This window comes from Agelaius tricolor, unplaced genomic scaffold (assembly GCF_023055355.1).
Source record: "Agelaius tricolor isolate 1412-34295 unplaced genomic scaffold, bAgeTri1.0.p SCAF_4, whole genome shotgun sequence".
Taxonomy (NCBI): domain Eukaryota; kingdom Metazoa; phylum Chordata; class Aves; order Passeriformes; family Icteridae; genus Agelaius; species Agelaius tricolor.
Genome location: NW_027269264.1, coordinates 41,553,771 through 41,573,528, shown reverse-complemented (window position 1 = coordinate 41,573,528; position 19,758 = coordinate 41,553,771). Strand labels below are relative to the sequence as shown.

Below are 19,758 nucleotides of genomic sequence, written 5' to 3'. Positions count from 1 at the left end.
GACAGTTATGATGAGATTTAGACATGCATGTTTTATAAACAAAAGAATAAATACCATACCTCCAAGTTCTTTTACGTTCAAAATTGCATTCTGGAATGGCACTGCTTTTATACTAAAACCTAAGGAGAGAAATACAGAACATTAGTAAGCTATTTGTTAAAGGGGCCATTTGGAATCAATTGCACATATTCAGAAAAAACAACTTTTTCCATCAAGAACCAGGATTTTGCCTTAGAAATTCTGTTTCAATAGGTTTAAAAAGTAAGTTAAAAGGCAGTGGGAAGGGGGTAAGAGGTGGAGGAGTGCCATGGAGTGGAACAAGAATAAATCAGTATAAGCAATGTAATTTTCAATTACAAGTACCTGGCACACAAAATTCAGCACGAAACTTCCATCCAGACCTTCTATCAGAATATACTTCTATAAAATCATCTTTTACTGCATCTACAGCTAAAGTGGACAATCCAGACTACCACTAATACGAGGTGATCATTCTCCAAATTTTAGGAGACCTTGAAAACAATGTGCAATTCAAATCATTGTATTCTTCCATTTAAACTCCATAGGTTTTGGTTGCAACTGGATTATTAATTCTTTCTATAAATGTTATTAAATGAAAGATCCTTCTACAGACCTTAGTTGGATTACAATGGTCATAAGCATACTGGAAATATCTAAGAGTCCTCTATTAGCCTGATTTTTGCTTAAAACTGAAATAAAAATTAAAAAAATCCAACCAAACAAAAAAAAACATTACCAAAATGTGACCTTTACCCTTAATTGAAAATTCAGACAGACAAAAGAAAGGGAATGTGAAAGGCTCCCAGCCATACCAATGTATTATACACTAAATTTTGCATGTTCAGTGCATACATATATATAAGCATACATAATACTTTATAAAGGAAAAATTATGTGTGCTCTTTCAGCAAAAAATATCCAGACAGACATTAAATTTATTTCCATCTAGCACAAGTAGTTTCGACATGATTACATACCTGTGAACTGAGTTAAGAGGTTTTGAGAAAATGTGCTTCACTTCACGTTTATTAGTTATCATTTAAGAGAAACAAGATGTTTTTCCTCCCTGGTAGATGTTACAGTACTCCTACTATGATCAGTGCTAGATACAATAGAGGAAAGTACAAGAAAATCTGAAGGGAATAACTATGAAATATTTTGGGGATTGTTATCTTTAGAGAAATCCTAAATTCGTTCTAAAAAAAGGAAAAAAATGGAATGGACCTGAGTGGCATTGATGAAAAACCAGAAATATACATTATAGCTTGAAACCTGAGTGGAGAAGTGGTCACATTGTATTCTTGGATTCTCCACAATACTGTCTGATATGCCACATTTAAGATTTATTATAAGCTGAGTACCCTAGATGTGCATAATTTTGGTTTGCCTGCCTAGTATTCTCCCGAGCTGGTTTTCATTCCTCAAGTTACCTAATCATATAATGGTATTTTATTGCATCTGTCTAAAAAAACAAAATCAATTTAATTTTTAATTAGCGGTATTTTCATTACTTTCTCTGATTGTTCTATACTTCTATTTATACTGCTGTTACTATTTATTTCAGTGTCTAAAATATTTAAGTATAATCTGTTTTAATCCCAGAGATAAAGCTCAAGAGAGGGATAAAAAAAAAATTTAAAAGGTTCATTACTCTACAGTTTCTTTCTAACTTTTTTGAGTTAGTCACCCTCTCACAGCTAACTGTCAGATCTCTCTAACTATTACAGAGGCCACAGGTTAACTATTCACAGGTTAATAAAAACACTATTTTCTTGTACCTGTTTTACATTTTAATTACATTTCTATAAAATAATCTTATGTTCTTGTAAATTAAGAAAACATACACTGAAAAGCAGTTAGGGTTGCTAAGGCACAATCATGAAATTCAAGCCCATGAACCACAGTTACAGCACAAAGCCATGTTACTGTAAACACAAGGTACTTGCACAACACTTAGTATCAGTTCCATCAGCAAACCAACCTTAATAATTGCTGCAGCCACTGAACCTGATTTCTTCAACCTCCATGACCTAATCTGCCCTCTTTCTGAACTTTCCAGCCAGGTATTCCCTCTTCTTAATTCACGTGTCTTTTTCTGGTTTTTCTGGTGCTGTTTTGTTCTTTGTTTGCTTTTTGTTTGTTGTTTTCAATCAAAACATATTTTTCAGTATTAGGCATTCTGGTTCACCATTATCAAGATGCCTATTCAAATTTTTTGGACTTAAGATACGTCTTATCTGTGGTTGTGCTGTCTGTTTTTATGTATCTCCTCAGTACCACTGAAACTTTCTGTAAATTAATTCTTTGATCACAATCTGCCCTTACTACATAAACAAGCCTGTTGCTCATCTAAAAAGCTGGGATTATCACCAAAAATTCATATTTCCTTTTTTTTTTTTTTTGGTTGCTAGCATATACCACAAGGCAGCATGGACCAAGTACGTACAGAAACAAATCCCAATTAAAGTCTCACAGCATCACTGTCCTATTCTATTTTACAGCATATTCTCTTCCTTTTTCTCCAACACATAGTGAGACTTTAAAAATCAAAAATAAAATGAGAAGAAACAAACATTTTAATGTGTGTCTACAGCACAGTATAACTGTATGTTACAGTTTTGCCTCATTAGACCACACATTTTTGACGTTTAACATATTCCAAATTGTATGTACTCATGGATATTCTCCAATATATGAACAAATACTGAAAGAAAGTAGTGGTAGCTGCAAAGTGATCCGTTAGGTACTTTTAACAGCAAGATAAGTAGGCTGAAGTTCTCTACAGCCTTTGCTATGTGTTTCAGCAGTCATCTTTGGGCAATATTCCAGCACACCATGGAACAAAGGGAGCATCCTACCTGTGGTAGACACGATATTCTCTGTGCTTTCGCTGCAGAGCTGAGATAGAAGACTTGTCTTGCCAGAACCAGAGAGGCCTATGCAAACCAAGTCATACTCGGGTCGTGGTGGTGGCGGTCCCTTGCAGCAAAGTGCTCTAAAACACTGCCAGGACAGGGCAAAACAAAAACAAAAGGAAGAGGTTAGTTTTCTTTCATGGCAAATTTTTCTTTCTTTAACCTTCTAAGAAGGAAGTTTATAAACTTGAAGGCATTGGAGAGAAGCAAGTATTATTCCAACTTCTTATTTTGACTAAGTCAACAATTAATAGACTAAGATCACCTCAACTAAAATCTAGAAAAACTTTATAACAAAACAAGTATACATGTTAACTTTTCACCTAAACATCAAAAAGCTGTGTGTCCATTTCCCAAGTAGCACAAACTGCTCACACCACGAGACAGGCCCATGCCCTATACAGCTCTGCAGCTGATTATGCATGAGTTTCCTTCCTGTGCTAATTTCATGCAATACCTGGTGTGAATATCAGAGCCAGTCCTGAGCAGCTACTGACCAGGCTCTACCTGTTGTCACAGAAAAGAATCAGAGACCTTTGCTCCACTAATATCCTTTCTAAGCTTGCTTTGTCACGCATTTCAGCTCAGAACAACAGCTTGTACATAAATAAATAAATAAACAAATAAATCTTTCTGGACATAGATCTAGTAAAAGCCAGACAGATATCTCACTTTCCCTGGAGAAGTACAAATTAATCACAATGTAAACAAACAAAATCTCTCTACACAAAGCGTACTTCAGATTTCTGCTCACTTCTCTTAACTTGGCCAAAGTAGGCCAAGTTTTCCAAAGGGTTCCTTAGGCCCTCATTAAGTTCTTCAGTTCTTTGATTATATGCAATTTAGAAACTTTTAATGTAAAAATCTAAAAGCATACAATTCCAGGAAAGCTAGGAAATTTATATTTTATGTATGGAGCATAATTACGCACTGATTTCCAAGGTAGACTTCCGCCTCTCCAATATACATAGACATAAATAACTTTTTCCCCAGTATCTGCCACCTTTATATCAAAGGAAGACATCTGCTCTAATAGGGAAGAGAAAACACATCTGTGCAATCAGCCCTTTCTCACACATTCTGTTTTTACATAGCCCCAGCTCTTTATTTCCATATTAACCAAAAGTCTGCACTGCACCGATTGCAGGAAAAGAAATCCAGTCTTTACAACCTTAACCTAGTTTGTCTTGACAACTGCCCAGGTTTTCTCACTGAGGGCTACTGGAGGAGCAGAGAAACTGAACTGATGTCAGTAAGGCTCTAATGCAAACAATGGGGTCTGACCCTGTGAGCAAGTCGTCCAGTGAGAATGTGATTATAAAAGGACGGCTCACTCAACACAGAACTTTAATTGGATTCTTTCAGTATAGATGGTAAGCTATTACACATGCTGCCAAAACAGCTTACATTCCTTTGAAGAAGCAAAAGATAAATTCAGTGAAAGCTACAAAACTACTTCAGCATCTTTTAAAAGAGTGAAAAGCAACACTTTAGAAGAAGTAAGAATATGTACAATAATATTTAAGCTGATTAAAAGCAGCAGATTTTAAAAATAATAGCTTTGCCTCTATGATGATTTGATTCAAAAATTATTTTCTTTAAGGTTTGCCCTTGTATATGTCCATACCTCAAAGGAATAAACTTGTCTACTAGCTTTATTTACTGCTGTTCTATTAATTTACTAGTTTATACTCATCTCACCGGTTCTACAAAGCCACAGCAAACATTCTACAGTGGTACTTAAGTGAGAAAGGCCAACTGAGTTCATTGAAAAAGATAAACTCCTTTAAACAGAGCTTCCACTTAATGGATATCAAGCTGAAGGGCCGCATGAAATCCTTCAGAGCTTGCCAGAGCTCCTGAGGCTGTGTGTCAGACCCTCTATACCCAGTCTTTAAAAGGATTCCATTTGTCCCTGTCATCATGGCATCTTTGCAACAACCTCTTGATGTGACACTGAAAAACATAAAGGAATAGACGAGCTCATGGAATTCTGTGCTTCTCTGTCCAGCCACTGTGCTGGTTCTTATGCAACCAAATGTGACACTCAAGCCCTGACAGCAACTAATAACACATAGTTCTGTGAAAGATAATTTCTGCTCTTTGTAAAACATATACAGAGGCTCTGTGGTGACAAGCAGGTTTGTGAAATTCAGGATCTCTCTACTGCAAACTCCCTAAGTCCAACTTAGACTGGAGAATCTTTATATGCTGTGAATGAAACACATGATCAAAAATCTCCAAAGTAGCATACATAGACTCATCACCCCTCACTTATCCTTCACTATTAAGCACAGTTAGGCATGAAAATTTCAGACAGACCCCTAGAAGACAGGAACATGGCTTCCCCCAGACCACTCTTGTATTTTATTTGGCATGATTCCCTTATCTTTGCTATGTTCATGACTTTGTCTTTCTGCTAGGGTAATTTCCTTCAGTAACTTGGTTTAGTTGTAATGAAAACATTTTTTTAAATATTCTAGCTTCAAAAAGCTGCTGAAACTTAAGCTATTGTGTATAGCACTTAGCAAAAGCTGAGATGAGAAATTCTAGAGTACGTTGTAGAGGATGCTTGTAAAAACAGATTTAGACTTTATAAAGTTGTTTTGCAACTCTCCTTACTCAGGCGCAATGAACATCTTTCCCATTGGAAATATCACTATACAAACAGTCTGATCACTCTCTTCCTGTTCTCTAGCAGCCTCAAGTTACCTGCTCCCTAACAAAGTTAGGGCCATTTAAGCATCCATTAAATAGAGACTAAACCTTTATTGTCACAACTGTGGCAGCTGCATCTAGTAGCTACACAGTATCTGTGGGGAGTAGAAAATTCAGAAGTCACAGACCATGCAAATAAAATTGCATCTTATATTCAGTATTTCATTATAGACAGGAAATGCATCCTGAAATATTTTATAACCATGGACTAGAGCTACATATTATTTAAGATGTCGTCACATATTACAATGCACGCTGAAAACCACAAAACTGCAAGAAAAGTATACCAGTAACTAAAGAAGTAATTCCAGAATTCCAAAACACAAATACATCAAAAACATTAAGAGAGTTGCTTAACTCACAACTAGTGGTCAGTTCTTTCCCAAACCATCATACTTTCCACTCCATTTAGCCAACCCAAAAGGCATAAAAGAAGCTCAAATTAACTTGCCAGATATAGACCTGGAAGTCTCCTCCATTGATTCCCAAACTTGATTTGCTCAATGGGCAATAAAATCATGCCTTTTAGGTATTGCAAAACAAACTCTAAACCCAAACAGTGCCTCTTAGAAAAAGTGTTGGAGCAGACAGAAAAGAAAACATTGGACTACTGCAAATACAGGGTCAAGCAGAGCTAGTCGGCACAGTCACTGAAAGGTTGTTTAGGATATGGTCATGTACTCAGACACCACTGCTAGCAACAAAAGCTGAACATTTTTCTGAGCCTTCTCATCTTATCAGGGTAAGACCTTACTTAGTATAAAGGAAATGACATGTCAAATTGTCAGCTTTCATAATTTTTGAGAATATCACAAAGCTGTAGCCACTGGATGAGGGAAATAGGCATGAAAAGAGGCAGGCAGGGAGAGTCAGGAATTCATTTTTTAATGAGAAAACATATTTTTAAGTACAGAAAATAAAACAGTAAGGTACCTTTAAAAATGTACGCATTTAATCAGTTTTTGGAAAAAAAGGATGCATTAATCCAGAAAACTGGGAGTAATAGGTGCTGCAGTCTGTAGAAATCTTTGCAATATTCAGCAACACTGTTACTTTCATTTTACTAGTCAGTGTACAGGAATGCTGAATGCGCATGTATCACAATTTTTTAAGAGTTAAGGGAAGAAGCTAGCCAGTTCTACTCCTCCTCACAGATTCCCAACCCAACAAGATGATTCTGGGTTTTAGGCACATCAGTATTTATGCTGACAATCCTAGACAGTGTCCCTTTAAAGCCCTATGGAGATTTCTTCTGGGAAAAGCATATTGTGTTTATAGCAGGGATGGCCAAACACTTCTGATATATGTGCCACTCAGAGATCACAGATTGAAGATCTGGGCAGCAAATGTCCCTGAATTAGTACTCTCTACACATTAAACTGCCTCCAGCTGTTGAGTCTGTCTTTGCCTACTCATTGTACTTCTCGTTTCACTCTCCTTTTTGGGGTGAAATACTCCATTATTTCTGCTTTGTTCTGGACCCATCTCCTGTCTGTTTCTTTTGTTGCCACTATTTAATAGGGACAAACAGAAGCAAGGGATTTCATGCTTAGTTGGTTAAACACACACACACTCATGGAAAAATACTTTAAGTTAGTGCAGCACTAATGCTAACAAACCAAGCATTCAGAGCTCTTGAAATACAGAATTAAGGTTGAAAGCTCAACGCTTACTCTGCTCCCTTCCCCCTCTCTTGGTTTTACTTATGGATAATGGTCTCCTTTTACAATTTATTTTTCATTTAAGGTATCTTTGAACAAAAGACTTCTAGTACTTGCACACACATCCAGAGGACTAGTTAATCATCTGAAGCTGTTGATAAAACTCAAGGAGTTTATTAAAAAAGTAAAATTTGCACACAGTAGGTTTCATAGCTCTGATGTTGTCTGAGATCAAGCAAGCACAAGAAACCTCAAACCTTGAAGAGGTAATGTGAAGGGGGGGCACAATGACACAAGACAGACAGTCATAATGTTAACGATAGGAAACAACTGGGAACAACAGTGGCATAATTGAATGCAAGTAATAAAACACAAAAGGCACCAGAATGAAATTGTACATTGTGCAGGGCTTCGGGGGCGGGGGGGGGGGGGGGGGGGGGGTAGGGGTGGGGGAGTGATGGATATATAAATAAACTAAATTTTAACTGTATGAATACCTTAACTTTAAATTAGTACAATTCCATGCATTTCACAATGTGAGCTAAATATGCAGGCTCCTCAGTTTCCATACTGCTGTACAAGTAGTTATACCTCTAAAAAAAAACCAAAAACAAACAGGATCCATCTTCATCTATATGACTTCAGTAATAAGGACAAAACCTAGGATTGCTGTTCATTTTGTGGCTACTGAAAGAGATTAATGTTGATGCATGTAGACACTGCCAGCCTGAGTGATGTCTAGCACAGGTAAAAATCCCAGCATCATGACTAGACACCTTCTCTGACTGCCCATAACCTCATTAAGCAGTGACCACTATTCTCAAGATCCTCCACCCCAATCCGAACTCCAATGGAAGGCTCAAGGTCTCCTAACCTGCTACATCACTCCTCGCACAGGATAAAGCAATCCTCTAGTTTAACCTGGCTAAGGAGTGAGTGGCCAGCCCACAGACTGAACCAAAAGCGCTCCTTCTCCACGTGCACCTACTCCTTTTCAACTTTATATCAGCCTATGCTGCAGAAAAACCAACAAGTATAGGCATTAAAGACAGGATAATATAAAAAAGGACAGAAGAAAACAATTTCTCAAGGAAGTGAGGCAGTTTTAAAGAGCTAACAGTCCTGGTGATATCCCACCTCACAGAAATCACAGAATCAGAGAATTGATTGGGATGGAAGGGACCATAAAGATCATCTAGGTCCTGCTGCCCTGCCAGGGGCCAAGACACCTTTCACCAGACAAGTTTCCTCAAAGCCACACCCAACACTTCCTAGGAAGAATCACCGCAACACTCTGGACAATCTGCTTCGGGGTCTCACTAACCTCACAGTAAAGAATTTCTTCCTAACACCTTATATAAATCTACCCTCTTTTAGTTTAAAACCATTTCCCCTTGTCCTATCACTACATGTGCTTGAGTGAGCCCAGCTCTCTCAGCCTGTCTTCATAGAAGAGATGCTCAGGCCTCCTCTGGACCAACTCCAAAAGCTCAATTGACTTCCTATGCTGGGGACCCCATGGCTGCATGCAGCAAGTGGGGTCTCACCAGAGCAGAGGAGAAGGGCACAATCCCCTTCCCCTCCCCTGCTGGCCACATCCCTTTGGATGCAGCCCAGGACACGTTTGGCTCTCTGGGCTGTGAGTGCACATGAATGGGTCATGTCCAGCCTCCCATGCACCAGCACTGCCAAGCTCTTCTCAGCAGAGCTGCTCACAATCTATTCTCTGCTCACAACCTATTCTCTGCCCAGCCTGAGGTGCTTGGGATTGTATTGCCTCAGGTGCAGAGCCTTCCACTTGACCTTGTTGAATTTCAAGTGGTTCACCTATTACAGGGATGAAGCAACAACATATGGTCCAGAACAGGAATCTCAAATTCTGCCTTCTGACCATGAAGAAATACATTTGGATTCATTGGTTGTAATTGTTTACCATCCCCTATCAAAAGCCTCTTGGTATTTCAGCGTAGCCAGATTCTGGAACCTCAAAAGAAGCAATACCCTTAAAAAACTTTCAACATCCTTTGTAGTCCCAGATGAACAAGACACATGACACAGGCTCAAGCACTAAAACCAGACAAATGACAGAGACATATTCATGTTTTAACATATTTGATAACTCTGCTATCAACAGAGAAGGCTTAGAGGAAATACAGTTAAAAAGAAAGAACTGGATGACTTCTGACAGGCCAAATACGACACTGCCATTCAGAGCTATAATTTCAAAGGACTTCATGGTGATGATAATACAACTACAGTGGGTCAAATTGCAGGAGATAATTTGTTTTATCTGATATCAGATGAACTGCTCTTAGATGAAGGCTTGACCCAAAGTTCAGGAATCATAAAAATTCAATAAATGCAGCCAAAGACATAACTTCCCTGGAAGAAGCTGTAAGGCAACAGGAGTCCTTCCCCTACCATCAGCCAAAATAAACCACAAACCACACATCCAAAATGGAAAATGAGCCTCTCTGACCTTAATCTCTTGCCCACTCCCTATAAAATCAAAACCAAATTATGATTCTCCCTTACATTCACACTAGAAGAAAGAATGAAGTACTAAATATCAAGTTCTAGATGTACTCAGATATTCAGTGAAGTAGTATGATTTAAAAGCCTACATAAAATTAAATGGCAGACAGCTATGATAAACCAAAGCTGAGTCAGCAAATGGTTATAAGCATATGTACAGGTGGTACTCTGAACAGAAGATAATCATTGCTTCACTGCAGTGTCAAGTCAAGCTGCAAGGGGGCTTTTGGACACTTCTAAGTTCCATCAAGTGTAGAATTATTGCTCAAGTTGTTTCCTCTCTGACAGTTTGCTTTCCACTTGTTTTATTGCACAAGAGTAACTCATTCAATCCACCCGTCCATTCACATTTAACAGCAAGAGACAAAGACAACAAAAAAGATGAATGAAAGAAAGCCTTTGCAAACAGTTTGTTTCACAACTTAAGGACACACAACCACACTAAAAAAAGTCTGAAGAATCATTGAAAACACCAGCAAAAAAGGCAGTAGCAGCACCACCCAAATGTGCAAAAGTTAAGGATGTGACACTTCCTGTCACTTCTAACTTCTGGTAAGGATAAAATATGTATACATTTTTTTCTTAGTACACCCCCTCAAAAAAAACACACAAATAACAACAACTAAAACAAAATCACACCTTTGAGCTTTCAGGCTTGCTAAAAGCCATCCCTGTAGAGTTTCTGATACAAAACACAAAAAGCTCTTCCATTATTTATGTGTGTTACAAGGTGGGTTACCAAACAATTTTTTTTTCAGCACTGAATGAATAATTCTGTTCTGTTCACATGGGATCACAAAAGCAGAAAGAAGCATATAGACCACTTGGTGTTCTTTGATTTTTTTCTGAGCTGCCTACTCGACTGCATGCCACCTACATGCAACAGCATGCTTTGTTTCTTTTTTCTCCTCAAAAACTATTCACAAGTACACAAGACCTTGGACATTAGTATTCGACATACATGGCACACATAGGATGACTTTGGTAACAATATCAAAAAGAGGATTTATTGAAACAGTAGAGTGACATCTTTAAGCCCCATGCCAGAATGGGTCAAAGGAAAAAATTAGAGAAATATATCTGGTGCAAAGAGGAATCTGGCTGTACACTAGACAGAGGTAAATGAAGACTTGCATTGTATTCCATGCATTTAAAAACTAAAGAACAAGAAAAGTTACTGCTGCTGTCCTACTCTTGAAATTTGCAGGCAAATTCAAAGTACATTAAGAGAATAAGACCCATCATGCCCTGTGAAGTGAAGCTTCTGCATTTTGCAAAAGGATCTATATAACAAAATGGTCTCAAAAAAACCCAGTTAAGTTAAAATAAACACAAATTAATTTGAAAGATAGTTGAAAAAAGCATGGGAACAGCCAAGCACAAACAAGAGAAGTCTGTCCTCATGCACTAACAGCCAGAAGATCTCAAGGGGGATTCAGGTGATACCAGTGAATAAGCCCCTGAAAAAAGTAACAAGATCTGAATTCTTCCATCTATTGGATCAGTAGCATTACAGAAACAGGCAAACTCCAGTGTATTTTTCCCAACCAGTTTCATCCAAAGCTTTCAGAGTTGCTTGGCATCATAATAATAAATAAAAGAAAATAATTCCTGGGGTGTGTTTCTCTTGAGTATCAAAAAGCAAAGTAACCTAGAGAAACTCTAAGTATTTTGAGGGAAGAAGAAGGAATAACTAATGTTTACTTGAGGCAAAGTTTCCTCTGAGATTAAGCCCCAAGACACATCTTGATCCTTCTTATGAAAGATTTCAAAACTAACACTTGACATCAAATCTGAGAGAAAAGAGGAAATCTCTGAGGACAGAGGTCCAGACTGTTTTGTATAAAGTCTGGTCTTACTGAACAAGTTCATAGCTGAGACAGAATAGTAAGTACAAGACTGTAAGTATCAGTCAAAGTAAAAAAAACTGTGCAAAAAAACCCCAAACTAAACCAACCAACCAACCAACTAACCAACCAAAAACATCACCCAACAACAAACCAAACACACACAAACAAACAAGAAAAGAAAAAACAAACAAAAAACCAAAAAAACCAACCAAACAAACAAAAAAATAAACAGGGAGAGGGAGAAGAAAAGGACCCATTGACATCTGTGGGGCAGGGGGAAGCCACAAACATGAGAGCTTTAGAATCAATTTACAAAATATCATAAAGCAAAATTAAACTCAATCATGACAGTGTGACAATACATTAAGAGGCAAAGTACAATTTCAACTGTGACTTTAAAACCTGCTCAGGAATCCCTGCTGCTCTCTGCTCATACATACCAAACCAAGAACTGAACAAACCAACAAATGCTTGATTACCCTAATATTATCAGGGGATAAGGAAAGAAGACATGAGTAGAAACTGATGCAACAAAAGTTACTAAAATAGAAACAGTGTATGGACTTAAGATCTAAATAGCTTTACCAGTATACACAATCCAACAAGAAGTAATCGGAGGATTTAGATAATAGAAGGAGGTGGACAGAACAAGGATAGCCTGATTTTGCAGACTGTGCAAGTCTTCTGGCCAAAGAATTCTTCTGCTTGGAACACTAAAGACAATACTGCTTTTCAACACCAGAAAATGGAGCAAGAATTATCCTAGTATTAGTGCAGTCACAAATGGGAGATCCAATAAACTATTACCAGTTCATGGCATTACCAGTCTCCAGTGTTGAATTTGAAACACTAGGTAATTGCAAGCTAAAATATCTCTTATGCATTAGTTTCCCTATGAATTATTTCAATCTTATGTGGCCTTTTCCTCCTACTTTCCCAGTACACTATATTTACAAAAAATGAGAAACTTCAAGAGAATACCTGTTTTGACCAAAAGACCCTAGGGAATATACACAGAAACCTCTCTTCCCACCCCCTTATGCAGCATAACAGTTTTACTTGGCTAGCACAGCACATTACTACCATGGGAGGAAACAGACCAACCCACACAAAAACATTAATCCAAAATATACAATTAGAGGAAGGCATATGAATCTCAAGTACCATTAAAAATTCTTCAAATTTTAATCAATGAGAGCCTCTTGGAAGGCAGAACAGGTTTAGCCTCAATCAAACTCTTAATGAGCTAGGTTTGAGAAACTTCAGCCATTGAAAACATCTCATGCTCCAACACAGGCATTTCACGTTTCTCCGGTCTCCAGTTGCAAGTTTGGATATTTTTTCTGCCTACATATGGCATGTCTGCCCATGTGGAGCTTCTCAGCTGCCACCCTGCTGATGAAGACTCCTTTGGCTATTTTGTTCACTTAGAACAGCAAAATCAGAACTGAAATTTATTATTCCTGAGCATGCATAAATCAAGGACTACATAGCCTTTAAACCATTTTAAAGAGAATGCCAAGAGATGCCCTACTTCTAGTGCCTGAAAGTTTGGGAAGCACAACTCAGTTTGAGATGGTGATTTTCAGCTGATAGTGAAGGGAATAGGTCCTACAGAGAAATGTGCCAACTACAGATAATAGTTGTTTGCATGAGTTTGCACTATTAAAAAAATAAACAAAACCGAAAAAAAGAAACACAAAAACTCCCACAACAACCACACAAAGGGGATATATTTTTTCTTTTTTAGTATGCATTGACCAATGCCTATTCATCTTTTTGAGTTAGGTGGGAAAAAAATCCCAAATAAATGGTAAAAAATATTCTGTAGACAAATTCCAAACACACAGATTATGTTACCTTTGAAAAGCCATGGCTGAATTTTAACTTTTTTTTAGGTGAAAATGGAAGTTGGCAAGAACCAGCTTTATTTTTTTGTAAAAACACCCATTATTGTGGTTTGCTCACAAAACAGCCTGCCATACAGCTATGCAGACTCACAGGTAAGTCAGTGTGCCTGCTATGTGGTGCTGACAGCCCAAGCCAAGAAATTTCTCCTGGTGAAACAACCACCAGTTTTTATCAATTAAGAGGCATGAAACACTTCAATCCACAGGAGCGTATTGCTATGCCAGATTTTTTTTTTTTTTTTAAGTCTCAGAACTGCTGAAAGCCTTTTAAGGGAAATTAAATTTTTCTCCTTTGAGTAGGTGCAGCCTCCAGTCAGCTCAAGGAAACTAACACTTTTAAAAGACACCCTCTACCTGAGCCCTTCCTGTGCAATCTGTTTCCCAATGATACTGCTTTCATGAAAAGTGTGATGAGTTTCTTGGTTTTTTTCAGATAATCATTATTCAACAGTTCCATAGAATTTTCTGTTTTTTAAAAAACAACAGATTGTTACTTAAGAATACACCTGATGTTGATGAATACAATCACAAATCCAAGCAGAAATACACTTAACATGTTGCTCAGATAACTGAGCACAGCTCTGGGATGCTTGGTACCTCAGCTGATTTAATGTTTAGCTGTGGGAGATTTAATACATGTTCTAAGGAGGCTGCAGACACTTCAGTAAGAACTGACTCACTGCTTCTTACAGGAACTAAAATTTTATTTTTTATTCTAGATCAGCATAAAAGCATAAATCTTGCCAAGCTGGGAAACTCCTTTTTGCTGGCTAGAGAGAAAAAATCACTGAAGACCAGTGAGAATTGCCATAATGATGATAGTCTATCAGAGAAATATAAGCAATCTGTAGCTGGTAGCATAATTCTGAGTGAGACAATGAATAAAAACAGGCTTAAGAAATGGAAGACAGTTGTCTTTTAGAGACTAAGACATAGGATTAGTTGTAAAAGCAGTACATTGCTTTAATTCAACTTTTTGTTTTAAGTATCTTAAATTTTTACATTCACTTTCCTAAAGATTACTAGAGCAGATTACTAAAGAATTGCAATAAAGAACTGTAAGCTGTGATTTTGTAATATAAAGGCATAATAAACTTAAACAGTGACACTTCAGCAACTGCCAATTACCTACATATCATTAAATCACTATTTTTGAAACACAGAGAACACACAGAACATGAGAAAATATGCACACAGTTCTATTCATGCCACTGAGATTTTTCACTGAAAAGGATGCTTTCACAGCCCACAAGTAATTCTTCAAAGCAATTTATTACAATGAAAAGATACAACAAGGCATGGAATATATCATGCCATTTTATACAAGGACTAAGGAGTGCAGTTTGATTACATTACTGGGGAACAGAGTTACGAAGCCTAGGATGTCAGAGGAAAATAACTGCTCTAAAACATGTCAAAAATCACTGTAACTGAAAAAGCATTGGAAGAATTTTACTTTCTTAAGTAATAATAATATAAGCCTCTTTGTTTGAAGGAACATATAATTGATCAGGTTTCCTCATCCTCACAAGAAATTCTTAAGATTATGCCGTCAAGATTATTGCCAGAAAAGCATAAAATCACAAATTATGTCTTAAAGAGATCAATGCTTAATCAGTAAGAAATGACAATCTATAAAAGCAGAGAAAGAGACATTACACCTTGGTTTCCTAGTGCACTGCACACAATCCTTACTGATACCTGGAGGTAGAATCATCATGCACATAGATGAACTTTTACGTGAGAGGTTTGTAGAACAGAGAGAAGAACAGGATGTTGATGTACTTCAGTATTAAAACACTACCTCTGTAAACTAGTAGGAAGCAAAACCTCTGCCCCACATCCCACAGCCCAACAGAGTAAGAGCTGGTAGTGCGGCATCAGTTTTACAAACAACCTTGGACAACCTAGCTTGGACTTGTACAGTTGAGCAGGAAGTAGCAGGGACCTTCTGGATAGATATTGAACCAAAGGAATTAAAAGAAGAGATCCTCCAAGACTGCAGTCACTTCCAGTTCTGCAGGTCAAGAGCAGAAAGATCACATTTTGAAGTACTTACTGCAAAAAAATGTCTTCTACTCATTCGTATACAACCATTTTATAAAACCTATATAAATCAGAAAAAAATGCTGTTTGCATTCTCTGACAAGTTGAAATTTCTGGTGCCCAAAGGATAGCACAAGCCCCTAGATCTCCTGCAACAGAGTAGAGGCAAATTGTGTTCAGCTCACTATCCTCAACTGATGTGTACCAAGAAAACCAAATTAAACAATATGGAGCAACATATAAAAAAAGCATAAGACTGACCATTCATCAAGACTCACCAGTTAGGCAGAACAATGAAGCAGAAGTTCTTCTGCTACTATTAATCACACTGATCAAATCTGAACATTTGCTAACAGCTACTGGTTTTCCTGTTGAATTTTCCAAGTTCCTTACCACAGGAAACTAAACTATTTCAGACCTTTTTTAAAGCATTAAGTGTTCTTTCTTCAAAGTCAGAAATAATTTGATAGAGAAGAACAAAATATCTAGGCCTTGGGTTCAAAATCAAGTAAATAATGATAAATTCTAGAGAACATATGCTGTCTTAAGTAATTTTCCTTAAAAAAAACCTCTCAAAGGTCTTTGATATTAGGAGGTCAACTGTGATTTCCAAAACTTATGTACCTTTACCTAAATCTTCAAACTGACACTAGCTGTAAATTAGGTTATTTTTAAATTCATTCTTAGAAACAAATTTTACTAAATCTATTTTTAAATGTGTCTAACTTCACTAAATTGAGGCTAATGTAAAATTTAGAAAAAGAGCAGGGAAAATACCCTAGGAAAATTAGCAGGAAGGGGGAAGAACATGTTGCTATTAATGTATTACTTCTAGTGAAATACCATTGAAGTTCAACATAATCCAAGCCATAGTGCAATGTGTGTAAAGCAGCCAAGGATCTAAGTTCCATACCCTAGAAGAAAAGCAATAATTACTTTTTTTTTTTTTTTTTTAATCTTGTTCAGATTTGGAATTTAGTTGTGGCACTGATTCAACCTATATGTACTTCAAAAGAAAACCATTCTACATGGAAACATAGTCTAAAGCAAACAAGAAAATGCAAACTTCAGTGCTAGTTTTGCTTTTAAAGACATCAAAAAATATGAGAACATGATTGTTATGTCCATCGAGCACAAGGGAACTAGAGCAATTTAAAGTAGTTTATTGTAAGAGGACACAACTGAGCTGAGAAGTCTCATATTTGACTTGTGTCCAGAAACAGAAATCAAAACTAACTATTAAGCTGTAGTCTAAATGTTTGAAGATTTTTTCAGCTGGGGACATTGTACAGCCCTAAATGGTAAAAACAGTTAAGTCCTATCCCAATAAAAATCCTTGGAAAAATAATCTTTTACAAATAAGATGAAGTTCCAACAGACCATAAATTGATTTGGAAATGTTCACATTAGAAAAATCACATTGATAGCAATTAAAACACCATTCAACAATATGAAACCAGGTAAATATTTTTGCACTAAGCATACATATGAACTCCATTGTAAAAACATTCAAACCTACTTGGCCTTCCAGGCACACTGAAGTATTTTAATGACAAATGTATCATGATTCTTCTTCCTGCTGTCTCCTGCTTTTCTCTTCTGTTAAACCTTACATTCCAGCCTAATAGCAATATATTTTCTCCTTCAATCAACCATACTATTCAGTGGCATTTCCTAGAAAAATTTTTCTTGTGTGTCAGATAAACACAGAAGAAAATCCTTCAGGGACAGCTTGATATACCACAGATGCCAGTTGAAATAATACTGAACCAAGAAATTAAGAATTTCCTTAGTGAACCTACCAGCACAGAAAATGTGGTAGAAGTACATATTTTAGCAAAATTTAACTATATCAAGCATATGAGTTGGACTTCATTCCATAATTTTAAAGCTATGTGGGTTCAGAAGTATCAGAAAAGTCACGCAGTGGGAAAGACCAACCGCAAAAAAAACAAAAGTGAAAAACCCTCGTGCAAGAAGCAGCATGATGGTATTGCATTATTGTGCCACCATGGATCTTTTAACTAGGAAACAAAAGCAGCTTATATGTGGCATTTTAGGATAGCAAAGGACTCTTCATAATTTTCTGGTTAAAAATAATTTGATGCTGCCTGGCTAGACAAAAACACTGACAAAAAAAAAAAAAAGGTTATCTTGCAGGTGTCACACAGGATCTCATTGAGGGTAAACAAAAACATATTTCCTGGACAAACTGCTGAACTTATGTCAACAATTAAACACCCCATTAAGTTAAACTATATATAACAAAGAATTGTGTGAATTGGCAGTGCAACTCAACATTAGTGTTCTCATACAATTCTGTGCTTCCCACATTTTCAGGAATTAGACTGCAAGTTTCCCCATTTTTACATATATTCAAAGAATTTAACATTATTAGACTGTCATAGATGACTTATGATTTTTGGCAGGCCATCTGCTTTAATAGCTTTGAATTTCCCTTAAGTGCCTATTGTGGATGACTTATTTTAGCAAGAATTAACACTACCTTGAGGCTCAAACAAAATCTAAACTCTTAACTCCTTTGCATCACTAACATGCCAAGTGAAGGTCAGTGTTATATATGTGTTATGCGCTTAGGGTAGATTAAGCTGCATGACATGCTACATATATTGGACATTCTTTTGATCTTGATTTGAAACTATTAATCCTTCTAAAGCAGAATAAGACCATCACTTGGACTACGTACTTTGTATCTCTGGTCAGCAGAGTCAGAACTCAAGGAAAATTTCAAAGAAACACTCTTCCAGTTACATGAGGGTTAAAAATTAAGCAAGATTTCTCATGCTTGCCATTCCACAAATTCCAAATATATTTGAAAAGTCATACTAGTCCTATTCTGCATTCCAAATTCCTGCAATATTCATTAGTCTCAGTGTAAGAACCACCATGAGTGGAAGAGCAATTTGCTCATAACATTTCCTGTGCTGGTTGCACACTAGATCTACTTTTTTACTGTAGCATATTGGAGAATTTAATCAATCTTCCCAGAAAGAATGTCAGCAACAAGAGCTATTTCAGTGGCTCATTAGCTAGTTATTAGAAACAGACTTCATCACTGATATCTTAGGACAGTGAAAACAAAAACCAGATTGTATGGATTTGGTTTTAAAGAATTTGATGTGATCATTTTTGCCATTATAAATTGATACTGAAAACAAATATTGGCAAAGAAAGCAAACATCCTATACTTTCTGGATTTCTCCATTGGCCACACATAGGGAAAAATACTTCTCCAACACTACAACACTCCTCTTCCAATACAGACATGAGATAACATTATTTTAAAAATGAACAAACAAAACCTTTGATTTTCTATTCTGTCAAAGGGAGAAATGTCAGTTACAGTTTCACAACCACATTTTCCCCTCAAAAAAAATACTGACATAATGATCCTGCAGTTTTCAACCACTTTACACTGCAGATCATGTGGCAGAACTGTCAGCTATACCCTTCAGCATTTTCTGCTCATTAGCTTGGGTGTTCTCCACATTGTAAATGAATGGGCACATAAATTTGTTCATCCCCAACACTTGCAACACTTGAAAGTTTCATTCAGACACCTGAGGATCTAAAAGTTCTAGAGGTATTCAACATCATGAAGGTGAAGATTCCTGAATTATTTCACTGGATTTTTATACCCCGCCTAGTAAATACAGTTTTCCCTTTACCAGCTGAGCCAGTATTCAAATAATTTCTTTTAAATATCATTTATATTCATGACTCTATAGGGAGAGACTTTGGAATATGGCATCAAGTTCCAATCAGTTTTTTTCTGTAGTTTTTTTATAGCCTGATAATAACAGTGCTTAACTCACTTTGGTCAATGCTTCCATCCAAACAACCAAAGGAAAACGTTTCAATACTGAAGAGATGCTATTTCCCAGTTGTGCTTATTCTACAGTCACATCCTCCCAGGTTAAGAGGTACTGCATGGTAAAGGTCAAGTTTTTATTTTCAATATCAACATATACTATGCATATGTAGGGCCCACCAAAATGAACACACGAAGAAAAAGAGAATCATCCGGATGGCATAGCCTCATTCCTTCAGGGGGATTTGCTCATTTGTTGGGGGGAATGCT

General features: G+C 36.9%; 1 protein-coding gene across 6 annotated transcripts in view; it reads right to left on the bottom strand.

The window, feature by feature from the left end:
* ARL15 (ARF like GTPase 15) overlaps positions 1-19,758 on the bottom strand; it is a 241,983-nt gene that overhangs the window by 158,830 nt on the left and 63,395 nt on the right. For all 6 annotated transcript variants that reach the window (XM_071425422.1, XM_071425423.1, XM_071425424.1 and 3 more), the window contains 2 exons: positions 2,880-3,024; positions 60-119 (listed from right to left, as the gene is read on the bottom strand). In XM_071425422.1, the coding sequence (XP_071281523.1) occupies positions 60-119; positions 2,880-3,024 (205 nt within the window). The remainder of the gene's footprint in view (positions 1-59; positions 120-2,879; positions 3,025-19,758) is intronic.